Consider the following 21,355-nt stretch of genomic DNA (forward strand, 5'->3'; position numbering starts at 1 on the left):
ACACTGATCACTGGCATATATAACATGCCATTGATCAGTGTTATCGGCGCTTGTGTGTCCCAGCGGCGGGCCCCCTGTGAGCAGACATCTTATCCCCTATCCTTTGGATAAGGGATAAAATGTCTGTTAAAGAAATCAATGAATTTCTACCACCTTTCCTGAGTTTAACCCCTTAAGGACCAGGCCAATTTTCACTGTAGGACCAGAGCATTTTTGCACATCTGACCACTTTCACTTTAAGCATTAATAACTCTGGGATGCTTTTCCCTATCATTCTGATTTTTCGTGACATTCTACTTTATGTTATTGGTAAAATTTTGACGATACTTGCACCGTTTCTTAGTGAAAAATTCCCAAATTTGATGAAAAAATTGAAAATTTTTCATTTTTCTAACTTTGAAGCTCTCTGCTTGTAAGGAAAATAGACATTCTAAATAAATTATATATTGATTCACATATACAATATGTCTACTTTATGTTTGCATCATAAAGTTGACATGTTTTTACTTTTGGAAGACATCAGAGGGCTTCAAAGTTCAGCATCAATTTTCCAATTTTTCTAAATCAGAATTTTTCATGGACCAGTTCAGATTTGAAGTGGCTTTGAAGGGCTTTCTTATTAGAAATACCCCACAAATTACCACATTATAAAAACTGCACCCCTCAAAGTATACAAAATGACATTCAGTAAGTGTGTTAACCCTTTAGGCGTTTCACAGGAATAGCAGCAAATTGAAGGAGAAAATTGAAAATCTTCATTTTTTACACTCGCATGTTCTTGTAGACCCAGTTTTTGAATTTTTACAAGGGGTAAAAGGAGAAAAATCCTCTCAAAATTTGTCACCCAATTTCTCTTGACTAAGGAAATACCTCATATGTGTATGTCAAGTGTTCGGTGGGCGCAGTAGAGGGCTCAGAAGGGAAGGAGCGACAATGGGATTTTGGAAAGTGAATTTAGCTGAAATGGTTTTTGGGGGCATGTCACATTTAGGAAGCCCCTATGGTGCCAAAACAGCAGAACCCCTCCCACATGGCATACCATTTTGGAAACTACACCCCTCAATGCACGTAACAAGGGGTCCAGTAAGCCTTTAAACCCCACAGGTGTTTGACGACTTTTCGTTAAAGTCGGATGTGTAAATGAAAAAAATAAATGTTTTCACTAAAGTGCAGTTTTTTCCCCAAATTTACCATTTTTATAAAGGGTAATGGGAGAAAATGCCCCCCCAAATTTGTAACCACATCTCTTCTGAGTATGGAAATACCCATTGTTAGGACGTAAAATGCTCCGCGGGCGAACTACAATGCTCAGAAGAGGAGTCACATTTGGAGGGGGGGGGGGGCATGTCGCATTTAGGAAGCCCCTATGGTGCCAGAACAGCAAAAATACCCACATGGCATACTATTTTGAAAACTACACCCCTCAAGGAACGTAACAAGGGGTACAGTGAGCCTTAACACCTCACAGGTATTTCACGACTTTTTGTTAAAGTTGGATGTGTAAATGATTAAAAAAAAAAAAAAAGTTTCACAAAAATGCTGTTTTTTCCCCCAAATTTTTAATTTTTACAAGGGGTAATAGCAGAAAATTACCCCCAAAATTTGTAACCCTATTTCTTCTGAGAATGGACATACCCCATGGGGGGAATTTATCAAAACCTGTCCAGAGGAAAAGTCGAACAGTTGCCCATAGCAACCAATCAGATCACTTCTTTCTTTTTTAACAAGGCCTCTGCAAAATGAAAGAAGCGATCTGATTGGTTGCTATGGGCAACTGAGCAACTTTTCCTTTGCACAGGAATTGATAAATCTCCCCCCCATGTGTGTACGTCAAGTGCTCTGCGGTCGAACTACAATGCTCAGAAGAGGAGGAGCGCCATTGAGCTTTTGAAGAGTGAATTTGTTTGGAATGGAAGTCAGGGGCCAAGTGCATTTACAAAGCCCCCCGTGGTGCTAGAAAAGTGGACCCCCCCCTCACATGTGACCCCATTTTGGAAACTACACCCCTCACAGAATTGAATAAGGGGTGCAGTGAGCATTTACACCCCACTGGCGTTTGACAGATCTTTGGAACAGTGGGCTGAGCAAATGAAAAATAAAATTTTTCATTTTCACAGACCACTGTTCCAAAAATTTGTCAGACCCCTGTGGGGCATAAATGCTCACTGTACCCCTTATTACATTACGTTAGGGGTGTAGTTTCCAAAATGGGGTCACATGTTGGGGGGTCCACTGTTCTGGTACCATGCGGGCTTTGTAAACACATGTGGCCTTCAATTCCAGGGTACCTCCAGCTGTTGCTAAACTCCCAGCATGCCTGCACAGTCAGTGGCTGTCCGGAAATGCTGGGAGTTTTTGTTTTGCAACAGCTGGAGGCTCCGTTTTGGAAACACTGCCGTACAATACATTTTTCATTTTTATTGGGGGGACAGTGTAAGGGGGTGTATATGTAGTGTTTTACCCTTTATTATGTGTTAGTATAGTGTAGTGTTTTTAGGGTACATTCACACTGGTGGAGGCTTACAGTAAGCTTACCGCTAGGAGTATGCGCTGCGGCGAAAAATTTGCCGCAGCTCATACTTGAAGCAGGAAACTTACTGTAAACCTGCCCGTGTTAATGTACCCTGTACGTTCACATGGGGGGGGGGGGGGGGCAAACCTCCAGCTGTTTCAAAACTACAACTCCCAGCATGCACTGACAGGCTGTGCATGCTGGGAGTTGTACTTTTGCAGCTGGAGGCACACTGGTTGGAAAACCTTCAGTTAGGTTCTGTTACCTAACTCAGTATTTACCAGCCAGTGTGCCTCCAGCTGTTGCAAAACAACAACTCCCAGCATGTACTGATCGCCGAAGGGCATGCTGGGAGATGTAGTTATGCAACAGCTGGAGGTACGCAACTACAACTCCCAGCATAGCGAGACAGCTGTTTGCTGTTTGGGCATGCAGGATTTGCAGTTTTGCAACATCTGTAGGGCTACAATTTAGAGATCTCCAAACTGTGGACCTCCAGCTGTTGCAAAACTACAGATCCCAGCATGCCCAGACAGCAAACTGCTGTTTGGGCATGCTCGGAGTTGCAGATTTTGCAACATCTGGAGGGCCACAGTTAGAGATCACTACCAGTGATCTCCAAACTGGGGCCCTCCAGCTGTTGCAAAACTACAAATCCCTGCATGCCTAAACAGCTGTCTGGGCACAATGGGAGTTGTAGTTTTGCAACATCTGAAGGGTTACAGTTTAGAGACCACCGTATAGTGGTCTCAAACTGTACCCTCCAGATGTTGCTAGGCAACTTACCGGCTTCCGTCGGATCCAGGGAGCCTGACGCACGACATCGCCGGACTCCGATCTCCGGACTCCGATCTCCTCCACCGATGGTCGCCCGCTGCCTCGCCCTCGGGGTAAGTGGATGTCGGCGCCAGTCATCTGTCGGTTCCCTGTTCTGCCCCGCCTATTGTGGGTGGGCAGAACGGGGAAACCGAAAGTAAAGCCCCCCGCCCCCGATCTGCTATTAGTGGTCACGTCCTGCCAAGAACCATATGGAATGAAGATAAGACGACTATACAACGTAGATGTTTTTTGTCTCCGGATTGGCTGAATTATGTTATAATGGACAATTTACACTATAAAAGACAGTGCTGTTATCTGATCAAATTGCATATGCCAGTAGGATATGTGGGAGATGCTATGTATAGGCGTGTTTCATTGTAATATTGCCTAATGATTTAATAATAATCTCTTTTAATTTGGTCTAGCTGTTTCAATTTGTCTTTATCTTATCAATTGGTGCTGGGAGATTAAAAGCGATCAAGGGATGGAAACAGGACATGGATTGGAGGAATGAGACCGCACCGGCGCCGATAATAGGTGAGATCCTTTGTGTCTCAGTAGCTCTCTTTCCTCTTATCCCCAAACCCTCTGTCCTCTGTCGTGAGTACAAACCCTAAGAACCTGAAACAACTGTGATAAGTGTTGTAAAATCTTTTGTTGTGCATGTGTGAGTGAATGCAGATATTGGTGTAAAACTATATCAGTATTGTTTCAAGACACACCTCCTAACGGAGAAAGCCAGTGGGAACAATGATGTGAAAAGTAAGAGAACCCTACCGTTCTCAGACACGCATGTTTTCTATCTGTCAAGTAAGCTGTTAAAAAACTTGAGGGTGTGAGTATTATTAGGCTCCACGTCAAGGCCACAAATTGTATAGACCACCTAGCATAAATCATAAGTCTTAAGAACAGCAAATCAGGGGGTTGTGTTCAGGGTGTGCATTAAAATGTAACTTTTATTCGGGTTTATGTTAAAAACCACCAAAAATCATAATTACTGTGTAAGTGACCAGCACCAAAAAATTAAGTAAGCTGTTACCAACTGTCTGCCAGTGTAGGGACATACGAAATATAAGGTTAAGTGTGGGTGGATGCAGTGTTTTTACCTGCTCGCCTGGGACAGTCAGAACAGGTCTCTTGGGTAGGCTCTGTGCTCGGCCTTTGAACACAAGTTCACATGCTGCTATGGGGTGCTATGTCCAGAGAACGAGAGGACCCGATCTTTTGATCAACTCTCAGATTGTTTCTGAACAGCCTTGTAACACCTGGCTTAGGCCTGTATTCTCCTATGATGAAGGGCATCCCAAGGGCAGCAGACCTGTCACTCATGAACAATACTACTGGTTCAGGCAGTTCCCTGTTAGAGTGGTTTAATTTAGATGAATTTAGAGGTCAGGTACTTTTTGTAATTTGCTCCTTGACGTTTATCATTTGGCACTTTTAGAGAATTTGGCTCCCTGACAGCCAATAGCCATAGTTAGCTAAGTAATTGAGAGAGATGGGTACAAGTCCCCTCCATCATAGCCGGAGGCTATGGGAAACAATCCTAGCATGTGTGGCTGTGTGCCACCCAGAGGTGATGGATGTCCAAAAACTCCTCCCTCCCCACAGAAGGAGATGAATAAGAAATATGGCAAATTGATCAGTCGGCATTTGCCAAAATGGTGCCGGCTGACTAGGGGAATGGAGTTAAGGACTCCAAAATATTATCCCGCTGGGCCAGTTTTACAAAAATGTTGGCCCAAAATTAACAGAGCCAAATAAGAAGGCAGCTTGGAGTAGAGGGATTGTAGAATCCTATTGGAAACAGAAACGAGCCCAAGGCATTTTTACTGTAGAAACTAGGGCGGAGAAGGAAAACAGTCTGAACCAGATGTAGAACCAGAGTTGATAGACCAGCCTGCAATGTCTCAAGTGGGGGCCCCCCGCCCCCCCCCCCCCTGTGGTTAATATAGACATCCCTGACTTGAGTACTCAACGGACCCCAGTAGCTATGGGGGCTAGACCAAAGGGTCCTGCTAGCTCCACCACAGTGTTCCCTACTGGAGATCTAATCCGTCCACCTCCTACATACAGTGAGCCCAAAATTAGGGCCACTGCTCCGCCATATGTACCTTCCAGCACCTCTTGGAAGGAGTTATCTGATCCAAGTGGTGGAAAGGTCTTTTGTGGAGTAGAAGTTGAACTCCTAATCCCTCCTAAAATAAATGCAGATGAAGTAAGGAGGATGTTTGAGAAAGGTTGTTCATCTCAAGTATCAGCTTACCCTGTCAGAGAACAATTTATCCCACGGACAAATGGTCAAGTAGACAGATTGGTTATTCAGCATGTCCCATGGAAACCTGAAGAAATGAAGGGGTTCCTCTCATCAGTCCCTAAGCCACAGAACAATCCATATGGGTTTGCAAAGGAGTTGCACAATATCGCAGTTACAATCCCACAAGGAGAGACCTATTGCAGATAAGAGTAGAGGCTGGTCAAATAGATACTGCTGCCCTTTGTACCAAACTCACCCTGCCCCTAGAGCCATCTGAAGCAAAGAATACCCCAGATAAGGCACTTGAATATGTGAACCAACTCAAGGAATAGATCACAGAGGTTTTTCCTTCTCAATCTTTGGTTCAGGTAACAAATATTCACCAGAAGGCCAAGGAACCTGTAGAAGATTACTTTGAAAGATTCAGGCAGTTAGTAGGAGGCGGCAGGTGGCAACTCAGAGGACCAAGGTATGGGGAAGATGCTCACAGCCACAATGGTGTCTGGACTGAATAAAGATATTCATGATAAATTAGTCTCTGCCCAGCCTGATTAGCGAGACATCAATCCAAGCACTAATGAGCTTAGCGAGCTCCATCCAGAGGAAGTGCAGGAGAAGAAAGTTCAGAAGGTCATGGTTGTGCAAGCCTCAGGAAGACCCCAAAGAAAGCCATTCATAGAGGGAGACAAGGGAGAACCCAGGAAAGTAAGATGTTATAACTGTGATAAACTGGGTCATTTTGCAAGGGAATGTGAGGCCCCAAAGAGAGGGAGGCAGGAGAGGAATTGACATGAAGGGCTTCAAGTGTTACCAATCATCTCAGAGAGAGAGAGAGAGAGTGTGTGTGTGTGTGTGTGTGTGTGTGGGGGGGGGGGGGGGTTGATGCCTTTGTCTGTCTGACCCTCTGTGAAATGCCTCATCATTAAGTGGAGTGTTTGGTGGACACTGGAGCAGCCCGTAGAGTTCTTAAAAGATCAGAAGCTCCAAATTTGAAAATTTCTTGACAAATTGATGCTGTAGGACTAGCAGGTAAACCTATCATGCTGAGGGAGACTGAGGAGACTCCTGTGACTATAGGTCAAATAGAGACATCTCTTTCTTTTGTCCTCAGTGATACTGTTCCCTGTAATTTGTTGTTAAGAGATGCACTGATGAAGTTGAAAGCAAACACCCAATATACTGAGGATGGACCGATAGTGACTACACATCAGTGGGATCGGAGGATCATAACACTTTGGAGAGTCTGGTCCCGATGCAGTTAAAACTCCTCCGGATCAGGACATTCCACCTGATCTGCAGGATGTTCCCCAGGACGTCTGGGCTAGGAAAGGTGGTCCAGTGAGCCTGATAAAACAAGCAGACCCAGTGGTCATCAAACTCAGACCTGGAGTAAAGTGATTCCTCAGTATACTCTAAGCATGAAACAAATGAATGGTGTAAAAGACCAAATCAAAGCCTTTGTGAGTCAGGAGATCCTGATTCCTATAAAATCCCCTGTAAATACACCTTTGTATCCTGTGCATAACCAGGAAGGCCTGGTCAGTTTAGTTTAGTCCATGACCAGCGAGCTGTGAATAAAATTATTCAAGAGGATGTTCCGCTTGTTCCAAATCATCACACTATTTTAGGTGAAGTTCCTACAGCCGTCTCATGGTTCAGCGTACTCGACCTGGTTGATGCTTACTTTTGTGTACCTGTCCACCTTGAATCCCAGTATTGGTTTGCCTTCACTTGAGGGACAACAATATGCTTGGACAAGGTAGCCACAGGGAATGGTCTCTTCACCATCTGAATTTGGCCAAGTCATGAAACAAGTTCTAGATCAGTTGCAAGTAACCTAGGGTTACTGTTGTACAGTATGTGGATGATCTCTTGTTAGCAGCTACCTCAAAGGAGCTGTGCATCAGTGCCACTGTTTCCCACTTGAGCACAGAGGGATGCAAGATATCCCCCAGTAAACTACAGGTTTGTCAGGAAAAGGTCATCTTTCTTGGCCACTGCATATCACGGGGCTCTAAACACATTACTGCGGATAGGGTCTCCGTGATACAGAGGGCACAATACCCACAGAATGCCAAACAATTCAGACCCTTCTTGGGATTGGTTGAGTACTGCAGGCAGTGGATACCAAATATGTCTCAGCTCGCTGCTCCCTTGTACGCTCTGACCACTCAGGCTGGACGCATAGAACTGTGACGAGTAAAAACAGGCTGTGGACAAGCTAAAGGCTGCCATACTCAGCGCTCCGTCACTTGCACTCCCAAACTACACCAAGCCCTTTTATCTGTTCTGTCATGAGCAGGAAAAACAGGCTTCAGGAGTGCACACCCAGAAATATGGGGGTAAACAGAAGCCAGTGGAGTACTTCAGTGCCAAACTGGATTCTGCTATCTCAGCTGGAGCTGCATGAGCAGAACCAGTGGCTGCAGCAGCCATCTTAGTTGAAAAAACAGCTGACATAGTTCTTGGGAACCAGTTATTCCTCATGCTGTAAAATCCGTCCTCCACAGCCTCCCCACCAGACACTTATCTGCTGCCAGACTGACTAAATATGAGATTTCCTTGTGATCTAACATCACCATACTCAGGTGCAATATTTTAAACCCAGCTACCCTTTTGCCACTTCATGATGATAACTGTGAACAACATCCAGAACATGACTTTGAGCAGGAGATAGAACTTTATTACACTCCTCCTAATCCTGTTCTGGATGATCCCATTCCCAATGCAGAAATGATTATCTATGTAGATGGGTCAAGGTTGCAGAAACCAGAAGGAGGATTTGCCGCAGGTTTTGCGGTAGTAGATGACACCTTTTTATTCTGAAGCCCTTGATCTTAGCATGCATTCCGCACAAAGTGAGGAGTTACTCGCCCTGATCAAGGCATGTGAATTGGCGGAAGGAAAGTCGGTGAATATCTATACGGATTCAAGCTGCTCCCACAGAATTCTCCATAATTTTGGTTTTCTTTTGGCACTTAAAGGTTTCCTGACCTCAAGTGGTAAAGTAGTGAAACATGCAGATCTTATACAAGATCTGTTGCAAAAGGTAAAGTTACCTAGAGCCATAGCTGTGATTAAATGCCAAGCGCATCAGTGAGCAGTAGATCCTATCACTATGGGTAACAATAGAGAAGATAAAGCAGCTAAGAGATCAGCTCTAATGCTTCTCCAGCTGCCTTCTACAACCACAGAGAATGTGACAATTGACGTTTTAAAAACCCTCCAAAACCAAACAGGACCTCAAACTCAGAGCAAGTGGAGAGAGGCTGGTTGCAGACTGGACAATGATGTTTGGAAACATGGGGATGGTCGATTGTGTGCATCCCCAGTCCTGTATCCATTTTGGCGAGTTTATCTCATCTCCCTTCCCATGTTTCCAAAGGGGGAATGATTGCTATTATCAACAAATTTTGGTTTGCGGCAGGTTTCTCACAGTTTGCAACTGAGTGGTGTAAAAAGTGCATGATCTGTGCCACATACAATCCAGGTAAAATGACAAAGGTGGAAATGAAACCTCTTGTTAAACCTGACTACCCATTCCAGAGACTACATCCAGTATCCCAAATGTGGGGTTTATGAGTATGTTCTGTTGTGTGTAGATATGTTCTCCTCTTGGCTGGAGGCATGAACTGTTGCTAAGGCAAAAGCATGTGTGACAACAAAGAAGGTGATATCTGAAATTGTGTGTAGATATGGCCTACCTAAGACAGTAGAGTCTGACCGAGAGACTCACTTTACAGCACAAGTGTTTGCAGAAATGCTGAAAAGGGTTGCAGATTTATCAGCATCTCCATACACCGTACCATCCACAATAATCTGGCAAAATAGAGAGAGCAAATGGGGATTGAAAAACAAAATAGCTAAGATCTGCGAGCAGACAAATCCTTTGTGGGTACAAACCTTAGCTTAAGCCCTCTTTGCAATGAGACATACCCCAAAGGGAAAACATAGCCTTTCAAAATTTTAGATTTTGTTTGGCAGACCACCACTGACAGGTCTATTCTTTCCACAAGAACTGCATGGAGAGTACGCGTCCTTAACTGACTATGTTGTTTAGCTGCATAAACAGCTGACTAATTTGCATGGAAAAGTTTTCTCTTCCTTACCAGATCCTGAAGTAGTAACCGGAACTCACCACCTGCAACCTGGAGACTGTGTGGTGATAAGAAGATTTGTGAGGAGACATCTGTAGACCCAATTTGACGGCCCATTCCAGGTGCTACTGACTACACCCACCTCAGTCAAGGTAGAAGGAAGGCCAAACTGGATACACGCTTCCCACTTTAAGAAGGTGGGCTTCCAGGTTAGTTACAAGGACTAGCGCCAAAAGGGTGAGGCCTCTGGGGACGAAGAGGATCGACGGAATCAAAAAGCATGTACTGTCCTATGTGGTGTTTTGTGCTTTATATCTCCATGCACAGGTGGAAGGTGAAAAGAAGAAAAATTCAATCTGGCTTCTACATCAGCAGACTGCCAAACAGCTGAACACGACTGACTGCTGGATCTGTTCTCATACCCCTACTAACTACGGGGGATTCCTATAATAGGTGTCCCTATATCAATGAATGATCTTAATCTCACAGATTATAGCTATGATGTTCAAATAGATTTTGATCACATTTCACATAATGCTCTCTCAGACCAGGATACATATCTAGAAATTGCTGGTATTGTCTCTACACCCACAATATGTTTAGGTCCAATGAACGTGAATCACATAGCAAAAATTAAAGGTCGACTTGTAAGTTTACCCAAGGTATATGTTGTAGAAACATATTGTAAAAATGCCACCCTGATATTTAATATGGAATACAGAGAAATGCCATGTGATATGAAAGATGGTGGATGTAATAGTTTATATTTTGTCCAACTGTTAAAGCTTTTTGTGCCCCCAGGTGTGCCTGTCCTGCACAGACAGATGAGGACGACTCGATATGTAAAACTCAGTTGTATCGTAATATGGTATGGTTTCAAAAGTGGCTGAGAAATCATGGTAAGATAATTCCTAGGGTCCTAAAGCAGGGACTCTATTACATCTGTGGTAACAGGGCCTCTTCATGGCTTCCTATGGGAGCATGGGGTAACTATACTATAGGAAGAGTTGTACCAGCCATTAGACCATGCTCAACTATTTCATTATTTGAAACTTGGGGGAAACAGACATAAGCGAGAATTGTTTTCAGCTGCAGATAAAGCCTGAATGTGGTTCCCTTCCTGGACAGGATGGGGAGTTGAGTTAGCAAATAAATAAAATAAATATGCTAGCATTATGGATGGGATTATCAATGAGACTACAAGTTCTATACGTGCCCTTAATGAAGAACTAGCCCAGGTCAGAAAGTTAGCTCTTCAAAATAGAATGGCATTGGATTATACGCTAGCCAAAGAAGGTGGGACTTCCACTGTTATAGGTGAGGAGTGTTGTACCTGGATTGAAGATTCACATGTCCCCTTTCAGGCACATAGGAATAAAGTACAAGAACTTCAGCAAAAAGCTAGAGACATATCTAAGGAGGGGTGGAATCCATTTTCCTGGATGGATTCTATTGGTGTTTAGTTTAATAATATGCTTTCAGACCTTCTAAAACCCATAGTGGCAGTGATAGGATTAATACTGCTGTGTTTTATTGCTTGGAAAATGTTAATGTTATGTATTTCTCATTGCAGTAAAGATGTGGACACATTCACTCCCTGACAGAGGACATCACAGCCTCAGAGATGACCATCTGATAGCCCAGCTCAACTACCTGACTTTCCTGCAGACCTTCCAGCTATTCTGAAAGCCAGGTGGAGGACAATCTCTGAAAGAGGGTCCCACAGTTGCACCATAGAAGTTTGGGTTTTTGAAAAAAAAAAAAAAAATAATAATCAAGTTGGTCATCCAGTGCGTGGGAACCAACACAGAGTCAGGCTCTGAAAGTCCAGTGACCTAGCCTGGGTCTGTGTTGCATCTTTGGCCGCTGTCAGTCATCTATTTAGTTAGGATATATAACGTGTGTTTTATGAATAAAGTTTGGTGCTTGCTTAGAGTAACTGACCACTAATAGGTAGGTGGAAATGGATGTATACAACATTCCATGGTTTATACAGCTTATACAATGATTTATACCATCTATCTAAGGGGTCAGATTCGGATAGATAGGATGTTAGACGAGAAATGCAAAACAACCAATATATGTGTGATGTGCTAATAAAATCAATATATGTGTGTGATAATATAATTATCAAAAGGGTGAGAAATGTTAAAGAAATCAATGAATTTCTACCACCTTTCCTGAGTTTAATATCAAGTTGTTTCTTAAAAGACAATGAAACAATTACAATTACTTTTTGCTTTGTCATGAGGATTTTTTTTTCTTACAAGATGTACTCCTAAGTTTTGCTTACGAGTGTAATATACCCATGTCATCACGCCCTGCCAAGAACCATATGGAATGAAGATAAGACTATACAACGTAGATGTTTTTTGTCTCCGTATTGGCTTAACTAGTAGTGTAAATTGTCCATTATGACAGACAGTGCTGTTATCTGATCAAATTGCATATGCCTGTAGGATATGTGGGAGATGCTATGTATGTGTGTTTCATTGTAATCTTGCCAAATCAATTCATAATAATCTCTTTTTTAATTTGGTCCAGCTGTTTCACAGTCTTCATCTTATGTCTAAAGCCGGAATACCACTTTGAGGACAAAATTGGCCCGGTCCTAAAGGGGATAAAGTGTAACTGTTCGTACTCAAAAAACCTTTTGACATGTCCAAGAGATCGGTCAACGTCTGAGTGTTTAGACCCTTTTGAGTTGTAAGCGCGAGCCAGGAGAAAAGATCGGCTGACCAAGACAATCCCATAGACTTACATTGTAAGTTTGTTTTGTTTAGTGAGCTCTTCTCTCAGATTATTTAAGCAATTAGTCGTAGTCTGAACACCTAAACCCAGACCAATGAAAACTTTTGGTGTGTCGCTACAACATAATTTTTTTTTTTTTTTAAGTGACAGTGCGCATTTTACATTGAGGGAAACAAAAGGTATAACAGACTTCAGCCCTAGGCTGACAGCAGCTAGGAGCAATGTATGGTCAGATCTATATGAGAAGCAGCAGCATAGTTAGCCATGTAAAGGAAATACACAGGCTATAAAGCAGCAAAATAGAAGAAAATCTGTAATACAGACTATTTAGAAAGTGGCTTGAAAAAGAATGATGCAAGTTGTCCACCACCTCTAAACAGATGGAAACTAGCCTTTACACAATTGTGACACACAGAAGCAAGTAAAAATGTATCTTCTGGAAACATTATTATTTTAGAACTTATAATAATAATAATAATAATAATGAGAATAGTCTTGACCTTTTCATTAACACTGTTTAATACTTTAAAATGTCCTATTGTCTCAAATATTTGTATGCAGTATCTTTCAACCAATTTTTAAGAATAAGATTGCATGGGTGTTAATTAAATGTGCACAAAATGATTTTAAGGTCAACCTTAAACAGATTGTGATTAGAACCCTACTGATTACTAGATTAAAGGGGTACTCCGGCGCTAAACATCTTATCCCCTATCAGCCGTCACGCCCCCTCCCACAGACTTGCATTGAGGGGGCAGGGCGTGATGTCACAATACTCCTTCCCCTGAACCGCCAGTCATCAGCCACAGAGCGATCCTCGCTCTATGCAGCTGAATAACGAGGGTGCTGCAGGAGAGATCGCGGGGGTCCCCAGTGCCGGGATCCCAACAATCTAACATCTTATCCCCTATCCTTTGATAGGGGATAAGATGTTTAGCGCCAGAGTACCCCTTTAAGGTAGCTATATGGCTGTTCAGACAACACAACCATGACAAAAACCCCATAGGGGAGATCAAAACCTGTGAATAGGAAGATTGGTGTTGTTGCCCATAGCAACCAATAAGATTGCTTCTTTCCATTTTTAAATAGGCCCCTGAAAAATGAAAGAAGCAATCTAATTGGTTGCTATTGGACACTACTCCACTTTTCTTCTACACAGGTTTTGATACATCTCCCCCCCCCCCCATTTACAAAGTATTTACACAGTTTTTGCTATAAAGTAATGGTATGACTTGAGCCCATACAGAAACTAAAATAAAAATAAAAAAAATACAATATTCCTACCTGAAATAGAAACAGCCCTCTTTATCCCCATCTCTTGGTTTATTGCAGTTGAACACTGCTGCCTGCATAAAAGATTTATTAAAGCATTATTAAAGATTTAGGTTCTAAAACAGTTGTCCAGTAACAACTATACTAGAAGAAAGCCCCATCAAAAAGTTACTCCAGTTCTAATCTTTCAAATATATTACAAATACATTTAGTCAAGTTACTCTATTTATTAAGCAAAACTCTGGTATGATTAATTAACATTGTATGTAGAAATAGAATGAAACTGTAATACATCAGCTGATGTCTGATATGTGGCAATCAATAACACTGTCAGACTGCCATCAGGGGGGTACAGCCGGTAACCCAGTCAGGGGCCCAGGGCCCTTGGGCTGCAACATGCTGAGACCGTTGCAGGCACGGTCCCTGCATGTGCATAACCGGACCCTTCACCTGCAAGCCCCATTGCACCCCCTGTGAATGGGCCAGCAATCCCCGAGCGACCGCAGCTTTAAACACTGAGTGCGCATTTAAGATGCACACAGTGTTGGGAGTACACTTAACTGCGGCGGCTGACGTGACAGGAAGCAGCCAGTAGCTCTGTCCTGTATCTCCAGCCCGGACTTCCTGTGCGGCAGCGGCTCTGCAGAGGCCGTCTGCAGAGGAGTGACAAGAGCTGCAGGGGAACGAGGCAGAGGTGAGTGGTGTGAATTTTTTTTATCCCCATGGAGCTGTGTGAAGGGGCATTATTATGTATGGGGGCCATGTGAGGGGCCATTATTATGTATGGGGGGCCATGTGAGGGGGCATTATTATACATGGGGGCCATGTGAGGGGGCATTATTATACAGTGATCCCTCAACTTACAATGGCCTCAACATACAATAATTTCGACATACAATGGCCTTTCCTGGACCATTGTAACTTGAAACCAGACTCAACATACAATGCTACGAACAGTCCAGATCTGTGTAACATGTCAATGGCTGGAAAATCTGACCAATTACATTGGGCATTTTACTGGTAAAACACCTGTATTACTGAAGTGTATGCACTGAGCTGGCTGTCTGGTAGTGCCCCCTACAGTACAGGGAGGTACATGTTCTGTATTACTCTTTACCTGTAAGAACCAAAAAACTACCCCAATAGGTAACTGATCCCACGCTACTTACAAGAGCATAATAAAGACAAGGAAAATGCGTTGTAGAGATCAAACAATACTTTATTGAATACACAGAAACATTAAAAACCCATAAAAGGGATTGGAGAAAATACAATAAACATTATGATAATGGCCACAATGGACCAGACTAAAGAATGGTGGCTACCAATAGTATAAATATAATACACAGGAATGTATGTAAACAAATCCTTATTGTTGGGCCTAAACCCACATATAGAGATATGACATGATAAAACAGGTTACTCTAATGCAGAATAGATAACAAAATATAAAACAACATATAGAAAACCACAGTGGGACAGAGAATACCTGGGTAACCAACACCTAACCCAACGTTTCGCTACTGCTTCATCCGGGGCGTGGGATCCACGCTACCGGGTGGCGGAAACAGAGACCCGCATATCCCCCATTGAGGACACTGTGGCCCTCCTACCGTCTTCTCTTTAACACCGTGCAGGAGCAGCTTGAGATAGCCCCTTTGATCCCCTGCCCAGTACCTTCCCCTGACTCAGTACTCCCGATTGTGAAGGACCCCCTCCCCCCTAGCTCCACTTTTCTCCTTGACTGTCCTCTCCAGAGCCCATGTGGGCACTTTGCTGCCTCAACTCCCCTGTTCCTGATACCCTTCTCCCCCCTACTTATAATTCCCTTACCCCCCCCCCTCCTACACCTCCCCCTGAATTTACCCTCCAACCCCTCTGCCCTCTCTCCATGCCCCTGTGGAGGCCGCATCCAATGTCTTTGGATCTGTATTGCACAGCTGCATCAGTATACACTCATATGGATGCCCTTCTGCTTTGTATACAGTTATGCCTCTTACCTGGATCTTATTATATTGCGTGCCTTATATTATTGGTGCTACACTGCAACCTGGGGAGCTTCACCCCAAAATTTGATACTGGCTATGGGTCACCCCATAGATCCTTACTCTTCCTTGAACAGTTTCTTGTTTATTATCCACTTTCCTCTCTGTTTTGTTCCCTCAACCCTTATTCCATCTCTTCTCTTTTCCTTTCTTCTTTTTCCCCTTTTCCCTTCCCGTCCCCCTTCTGTCTCTTACTTATCTTTCTTGTTTATTATTTCCTTTCACCTTTTCTGTTCACCTCCATCTTTTTCCCCCTCAGACCCTTTATCCCTTTTCAGTTCTCCCTCTGCTCTCCTTGTATGTATTTTCAGTTGAAGGTCCTTCTTCACAATCCCTTGGTTTGTTTATTTTATATTGGCATCAGGGTTCTCTTGATTTTCATGTACCAGCAGGTTCTTCCCACTAGATGGACCCATTGTTCACTTTGCAAATTTATTGTTTTCTTAGTTTCTACTTGTTATGTGTTCTGTACCCCACACTGGTGTGGGTTTTCTGTTCTGTCCTCTCCGGTCTCCAGTGTCTATGCAATCCATTGCCATCTGCTCCTTTTAGGTCTTTGTCTGTACTTTTTGTTTGTCTTTTCCTGTTGCACGGACAGGCACTGATAACCATTTTATTTTTATAGTCTTTTACAATGGCAGATATTTGAGTAATGTCCTGGAACATTAGAGGAGCCCGCACCCCACGGAAACGGGCATTTATTTTTGCTCATATTAGAAGGTACCGCCTGCATATAGTTGCACTGCAGGAAACTGACCTCACCCCTGATAAAGCCAGTCAGTTGTCTAGACCCAGGGTCCAGTGGCTACAACATTCATTACATACCTCATTCATTAGAGGTGTTACGGTTCTGGTTAGCCGTATGGTACACTGGGAACCAATCACGGTCCGCCAGGAAGCCTATTTACCATTCGTATTCCTGTTCATCTACAATCCCCCCCAGCATCTATGGATATATTGCACATTGCTGCTAGGAACCCCTCTGCCCGAGTTCTCTGTATGGGGGACTTTAATCTGGTCCCGGACCAGAGTATGGACCGACACAGCCCTAGATGTATCCTCCAGTCATTACCGGCAGACTCTAGACATACCCCTCTCTCCCAGTTTTTAGCTAAGGTGGGTTGGGTTGACATTTTTAAATGTGATATCCATTGACTAAATAATATTCATGTCAGATAATGGGTAGGAATGCACTACCCAGAATTGACCTTGATTGTGGTAACTCTGCTCCTCCTATATCAGGTCTCGGATGTCTCCTATGAGCCTCAAGCTATCTCTGATCATTCTCCAATATTGCTTGATATCTCCATGGCCAATTCAGGTACACCGCGTCGTTGGAAGAATCACCCATTTTGGTTGGACCTTATTACAGGATCCCGGATCAGCTTCAGGTCTTCCTTCAGGCCAATTTACTCGGGGATCGCCTGCACTGGTTTGGGAGACGTTAAAAACTTATCTGAGGGGTTGCCTGCAGTCCACTATTTCCTACATTGAGAAGTCGTCTTCTAGGAGAGAGGAGGAATTGGCGCTTTGCTGCTCGGATCCGGAGGCACGTTATGTTGCGAATCCATCTGAGGCTAACAAGATTGCATGGCTCACTGAGGATCATCAGTATAGGTTACATCTTCATGAAAAAGCAAATCGGAAATAATTCTTTACTAAACAATTTTACTTTGAACATGAGAACCAATCTAGTAAGTTATAAGCCCATATTGTGCGTCAGAACTCTTCTGTCTCACCGATTCTTAAGCTCAAAGCCTCGGATGGATCTTTGCTGACGAGTAGTGAGGAAATGGCCCTCCGTTTCTTCTCCTTTTACACTAATCTTTGTTCTTCAAAAAGGTACAATATGATGCAGCCCAACTGGACTCCTACCAGGACACCGTCATTTTTCCTACTTTATCTGAGGAGGACCGGAGTTTTCTGGATGCTCCTCTTACATTGTTGGAGGTACAAGAGGCTAACGCTAATATGACCAAGGGTAAGTCTCCGGGGTCCTGACGGCCTTCCACTGGAGATTTATCTACGGTACTCAGACGTGCTCCTCCCTCCTCGCTTAACTATGCATCAGTCAGCATTTGAGGAAGGGGTCCTCCCGGACTCACTCTGAGGCGACCATTGTTGTATTATTGAAACCAGATTAAGACCCAATGGAGTGCGGTTCCTATGGGCCGACCTCCTTACTAAATTTGGATTATAAAATCCTAACCAAAATGACTGCCAACCGGCTGAAAGTGTTATACTTACTACACTGCTCATAAAAATAGAGGGGACACTTGAACAACACAATGTAATGCCAAGTCAAATCACACTTCTGTGAAATCACACTGTCCACTCAGGAAGCAACACTGATTGACAATCAATTTCACATGCTGTTGTACAAATGGAAAAGACATCAGGTGGAAACTATAGGCAATTAGCAAGTCACCCCCAATAAAGAAGTGGTTCTGCAGGTAGTGACCACTGACCACTTCTCAGTTCCTATGCTTCCTGGCTGATGTTTTGGTCACTTTTCAATGCTGGTGGTGCTTTCACTATAGTGGTACCATGAGTGAGACTACAACCTACACAAGTGGCTCAGGTAGTGCAGCTCATCCAGGATGGCAGATTAATGCGAGCGGTGGCAAGAAGGTTTGCTGTGTCTGTCAGCATAGTGTCCAGACCATGGAGATGCTACCAGGCAACAGGCCAGTACATCAGGAGACGTGTAGGAGGACAACAACCCAGCAGCAGGACCGCTACCTCCGTCTTTGTGCAAGGAGGAGAAAGAGGAGCACTGCCAGAGCCCTGTAAACTGACCTGCAGCAGGCCACAAATGTGCATGTGTCCACTCAAACGGACAGAAACAGACTCCATGAGGGTGGTATGAGGGCCCGACATTCACAGGTGGGGGTTGTGCTTACAGCCCAATACCATGCAGGACGTTTGGCATTTGCCAGAGAACACCAAGATTGGCAAATTTGCCACTGGCGCCCTGTGCTCTTCACAGATGAAAGCAGGTTCACACTGAGCACATGTGACAGACGTGACAGTCTGGAGACGCCGTGGAGAACGTTCTGCTGCCTGCAACATCCTCCAGCATGACCGGTTTGGCGGTGGGTCAGTAATGGTGTGGGGTGACTATTCTTTGGGGGCAGCACAGCCAGAGGTAGCCTGACTACCATTAGGTACCGAAATGAGATCCTCAGACTCCTTGTGAGACCATATGCTGGTGCAGTTGGCCCTGGGTTCCTCCTAATGCAAGACACTGCCAGACCTCATGTGGTTGGAGTGTGACAGCAGTTCCTGCAAGAGGAAGGCATTGATGCTATGGACTGGCCTGCCCGTTCCCCAGATCTGAATCCGACTGAGCACATTTGGAACATCATATATCGCTCCATCTACCAACGCCACCTCACCAGGAGCATGCCCAAGCTTTGTAGGGAGGACATACGGGCACGCCGAGGCCACACACACTAGTGAGTCTCACTTTAAGGACATGTAGTGTGGTTTTTCACTTTGATTTTGAGTGTGACTCTATATCCAGACCTCCATGGGTTGATAAATTTGATTTCCATTGATCATTTTTGTGTGATTTTGTAGTCCTCACATTCAACTATGTAAAGACAAAAGTATTTCATACGATTAGTTCATTCAGATCTAGGATGTGTTCTCTTAGTGTTTCCTTTATTTTTTTGAGCAGTGTATTATCCATGGTGACTAAACTGGTTTCATGCCAGGCAAATCTACATCAGACAACATCCATAGAGTTTAAACAGCTGTCCAGGTGGGAGGGGCTTTAGCGTCGTTAGACGCCACCAATGCATTCGACTCTGTTGAATGGGGATACCTTATCGAGGTCCTCTCTAGATTTGGTTTTGGCCCTTGTGACGGATCCTAGAGTCACCCTACCTACTTGAATGGACTTTAGGACATCACTATTTGTACCTCTCAGTTGATGTTGTCCAGTGACATAAAACTCAGAGTTAAAATACTTTTATTTATTGTTTTCATACACTTTCTGCACACGGTCCACTTTCTGTGCACAATACACCTTTTTGCACATGGTCTACCTTTTGCACACTGTCCACCTCCTTTACACAATACACCTTTTGCACACGGTCCACCTTTTGTGCAATGCACTAATTCTACACATGCTTCTCCTTTTTGCACACAGTTCAACTTCTGCACACTTCCACTTGTTGCACTCAAGGCACTGTATAAGGAGAGTTAATCACCTTTATTGGATTATCTCCCAGACTCAGTGTCACCTGTATTATCTTTACAGACCCTTCCCCCTGTGATGTCCTTCCTATAAAAGACGACACTTGTTCCACAATAAAGAGTTCTGATTTTATACCTGAAGACTGATGTTGCCTGGTTCTTTGGGTACAAGGGTGCATTAATCTCTAGTTCTGCCTGGGGATATTGCCTGTGATATGCTGGGGCTTGTCATCCGGAAGGAGAAGTCACTTTTGGCGGAGTCAGTCCGTCACAGCCCTAATTTTAGGAAATGGGTTTCCATCCTCTATAGGCATCCCCGAGCTCAGGTTCTTGTGAACTGAATTTGCTCTCTACTGTTTACCTTGGGCCGAGGAATGCATCAGGGGTGCCCCCTGTCTCCACTCCTGTTCGCGGTGGCAGTGGAGCCCCTTGCACTGTACATTCGCTTGGAACCTGACTTCCTTGGCATGTCTATGGAAGGCAAGGAGGAACATATTGGGTTATAAGCAGACGATATAGTGCTCTTCCTCTCCAATCCTACCCGTATGCTACATAATGTGATCGACTTATTGGACAGATTTGGGTACTTCTCAGGTTTATTTAGTAACTGGACCAAATCGGCTATTATGCCGCCTTTGAATCATAACTGGCCTTGTGTTATGTGTGGCCTCCCGATGGCGTCGGAATTCAAGTATCTGGGGGTTTACATAAATAGGAATCCGATGTTAGACATGAATACCAATATTCTCTCCCTTGTCCCCTATATTAAAACTAAATTTAGGATTAGGGCGACATTAACGATCTCAGTCTCTGGCCATCTAAATCTCATCAAACTTATTATTTTATCCAAATGTTTATATGCTCTGGAACATGCCTTGGTCCCAGTTCCCAAGTCCTTCTTTTTTTTTTTAACACACTAAATTTCCTTTTCTCCCCCTAACCGACCTAAAATTTGTCTTACTACCCAAATTGGAGGCTGGTATGTCTTTACCGGACCTCTTCCTGTATTATTTGGCGGGTCAGCTCCGCTATATCCTTCATGGGATTGTTGATGAACCAATGCCAGATACTGAACAATCTCTTTCTAGATTTGTTCCCAATTTCTCATTGCGGCTCATTCATGAGTCCTACTTTGGGAGGCCGCACATTCTTACCACTTCACAAATTGGTAGTACAGGTTTAGCGATATGCTAAGGCAGATCATGCTATACTGACACACCCTCAGATACTCCACTTTGGCACAATCAGAGCTTTACGCACATTGATGGTACTCTAGACCTGATATTTTGGCAGAATGCTGGGGTGTGTACTTTGGAAAAAGTGTACACTAGTAATGTGCTGTGCTCATTTTACCAACGACAGTCTAACCACAACATTCCTAGACAATGTTTATTTTAGT

General features: G+C 43.8%; 1 protein-coding gene across 2 annotated transcripts in view; it reads right to left on the minus strand.

Annotated features, from left to right (window-relative positions):
• The window catches only part of SMCHD1 (structural maintenance of chromosomes flexible hinge domain containing 1), a 449,735-nt gene that overhangs the window by 117,373 nt on the left and 311,007 nt on the right, over positions 1–21,355 (minus strand). For both annotated transcript variants that reach the window (XM_056521656.1, XM_056521657.1), the window contains exon 34: positions 13,721–13,782. In XM_056521656.1, coding sequence (XP_056377631.1) covers positions 13,721–13,782 — 62 coding nt within the window. The remainder of the gene's footprint in view (positions 1–13,720; positions 13,783–21,355) is intronic.

The sequence above is a fragment of the Hyla sarda genome, chromosome 5 (genome assembly GCF_029499605.1).
Source record: "Hyla sarda isolate aHylSar1 chromosome 5, aHylSar1.hap1, whole genome shotgun sequence".
NCBI classification, from domain to species: Eukaryota; Metazoa; Chordata; class Amphibia; order Anura; family Hylidae; genus Hyla; species Hyla sarda.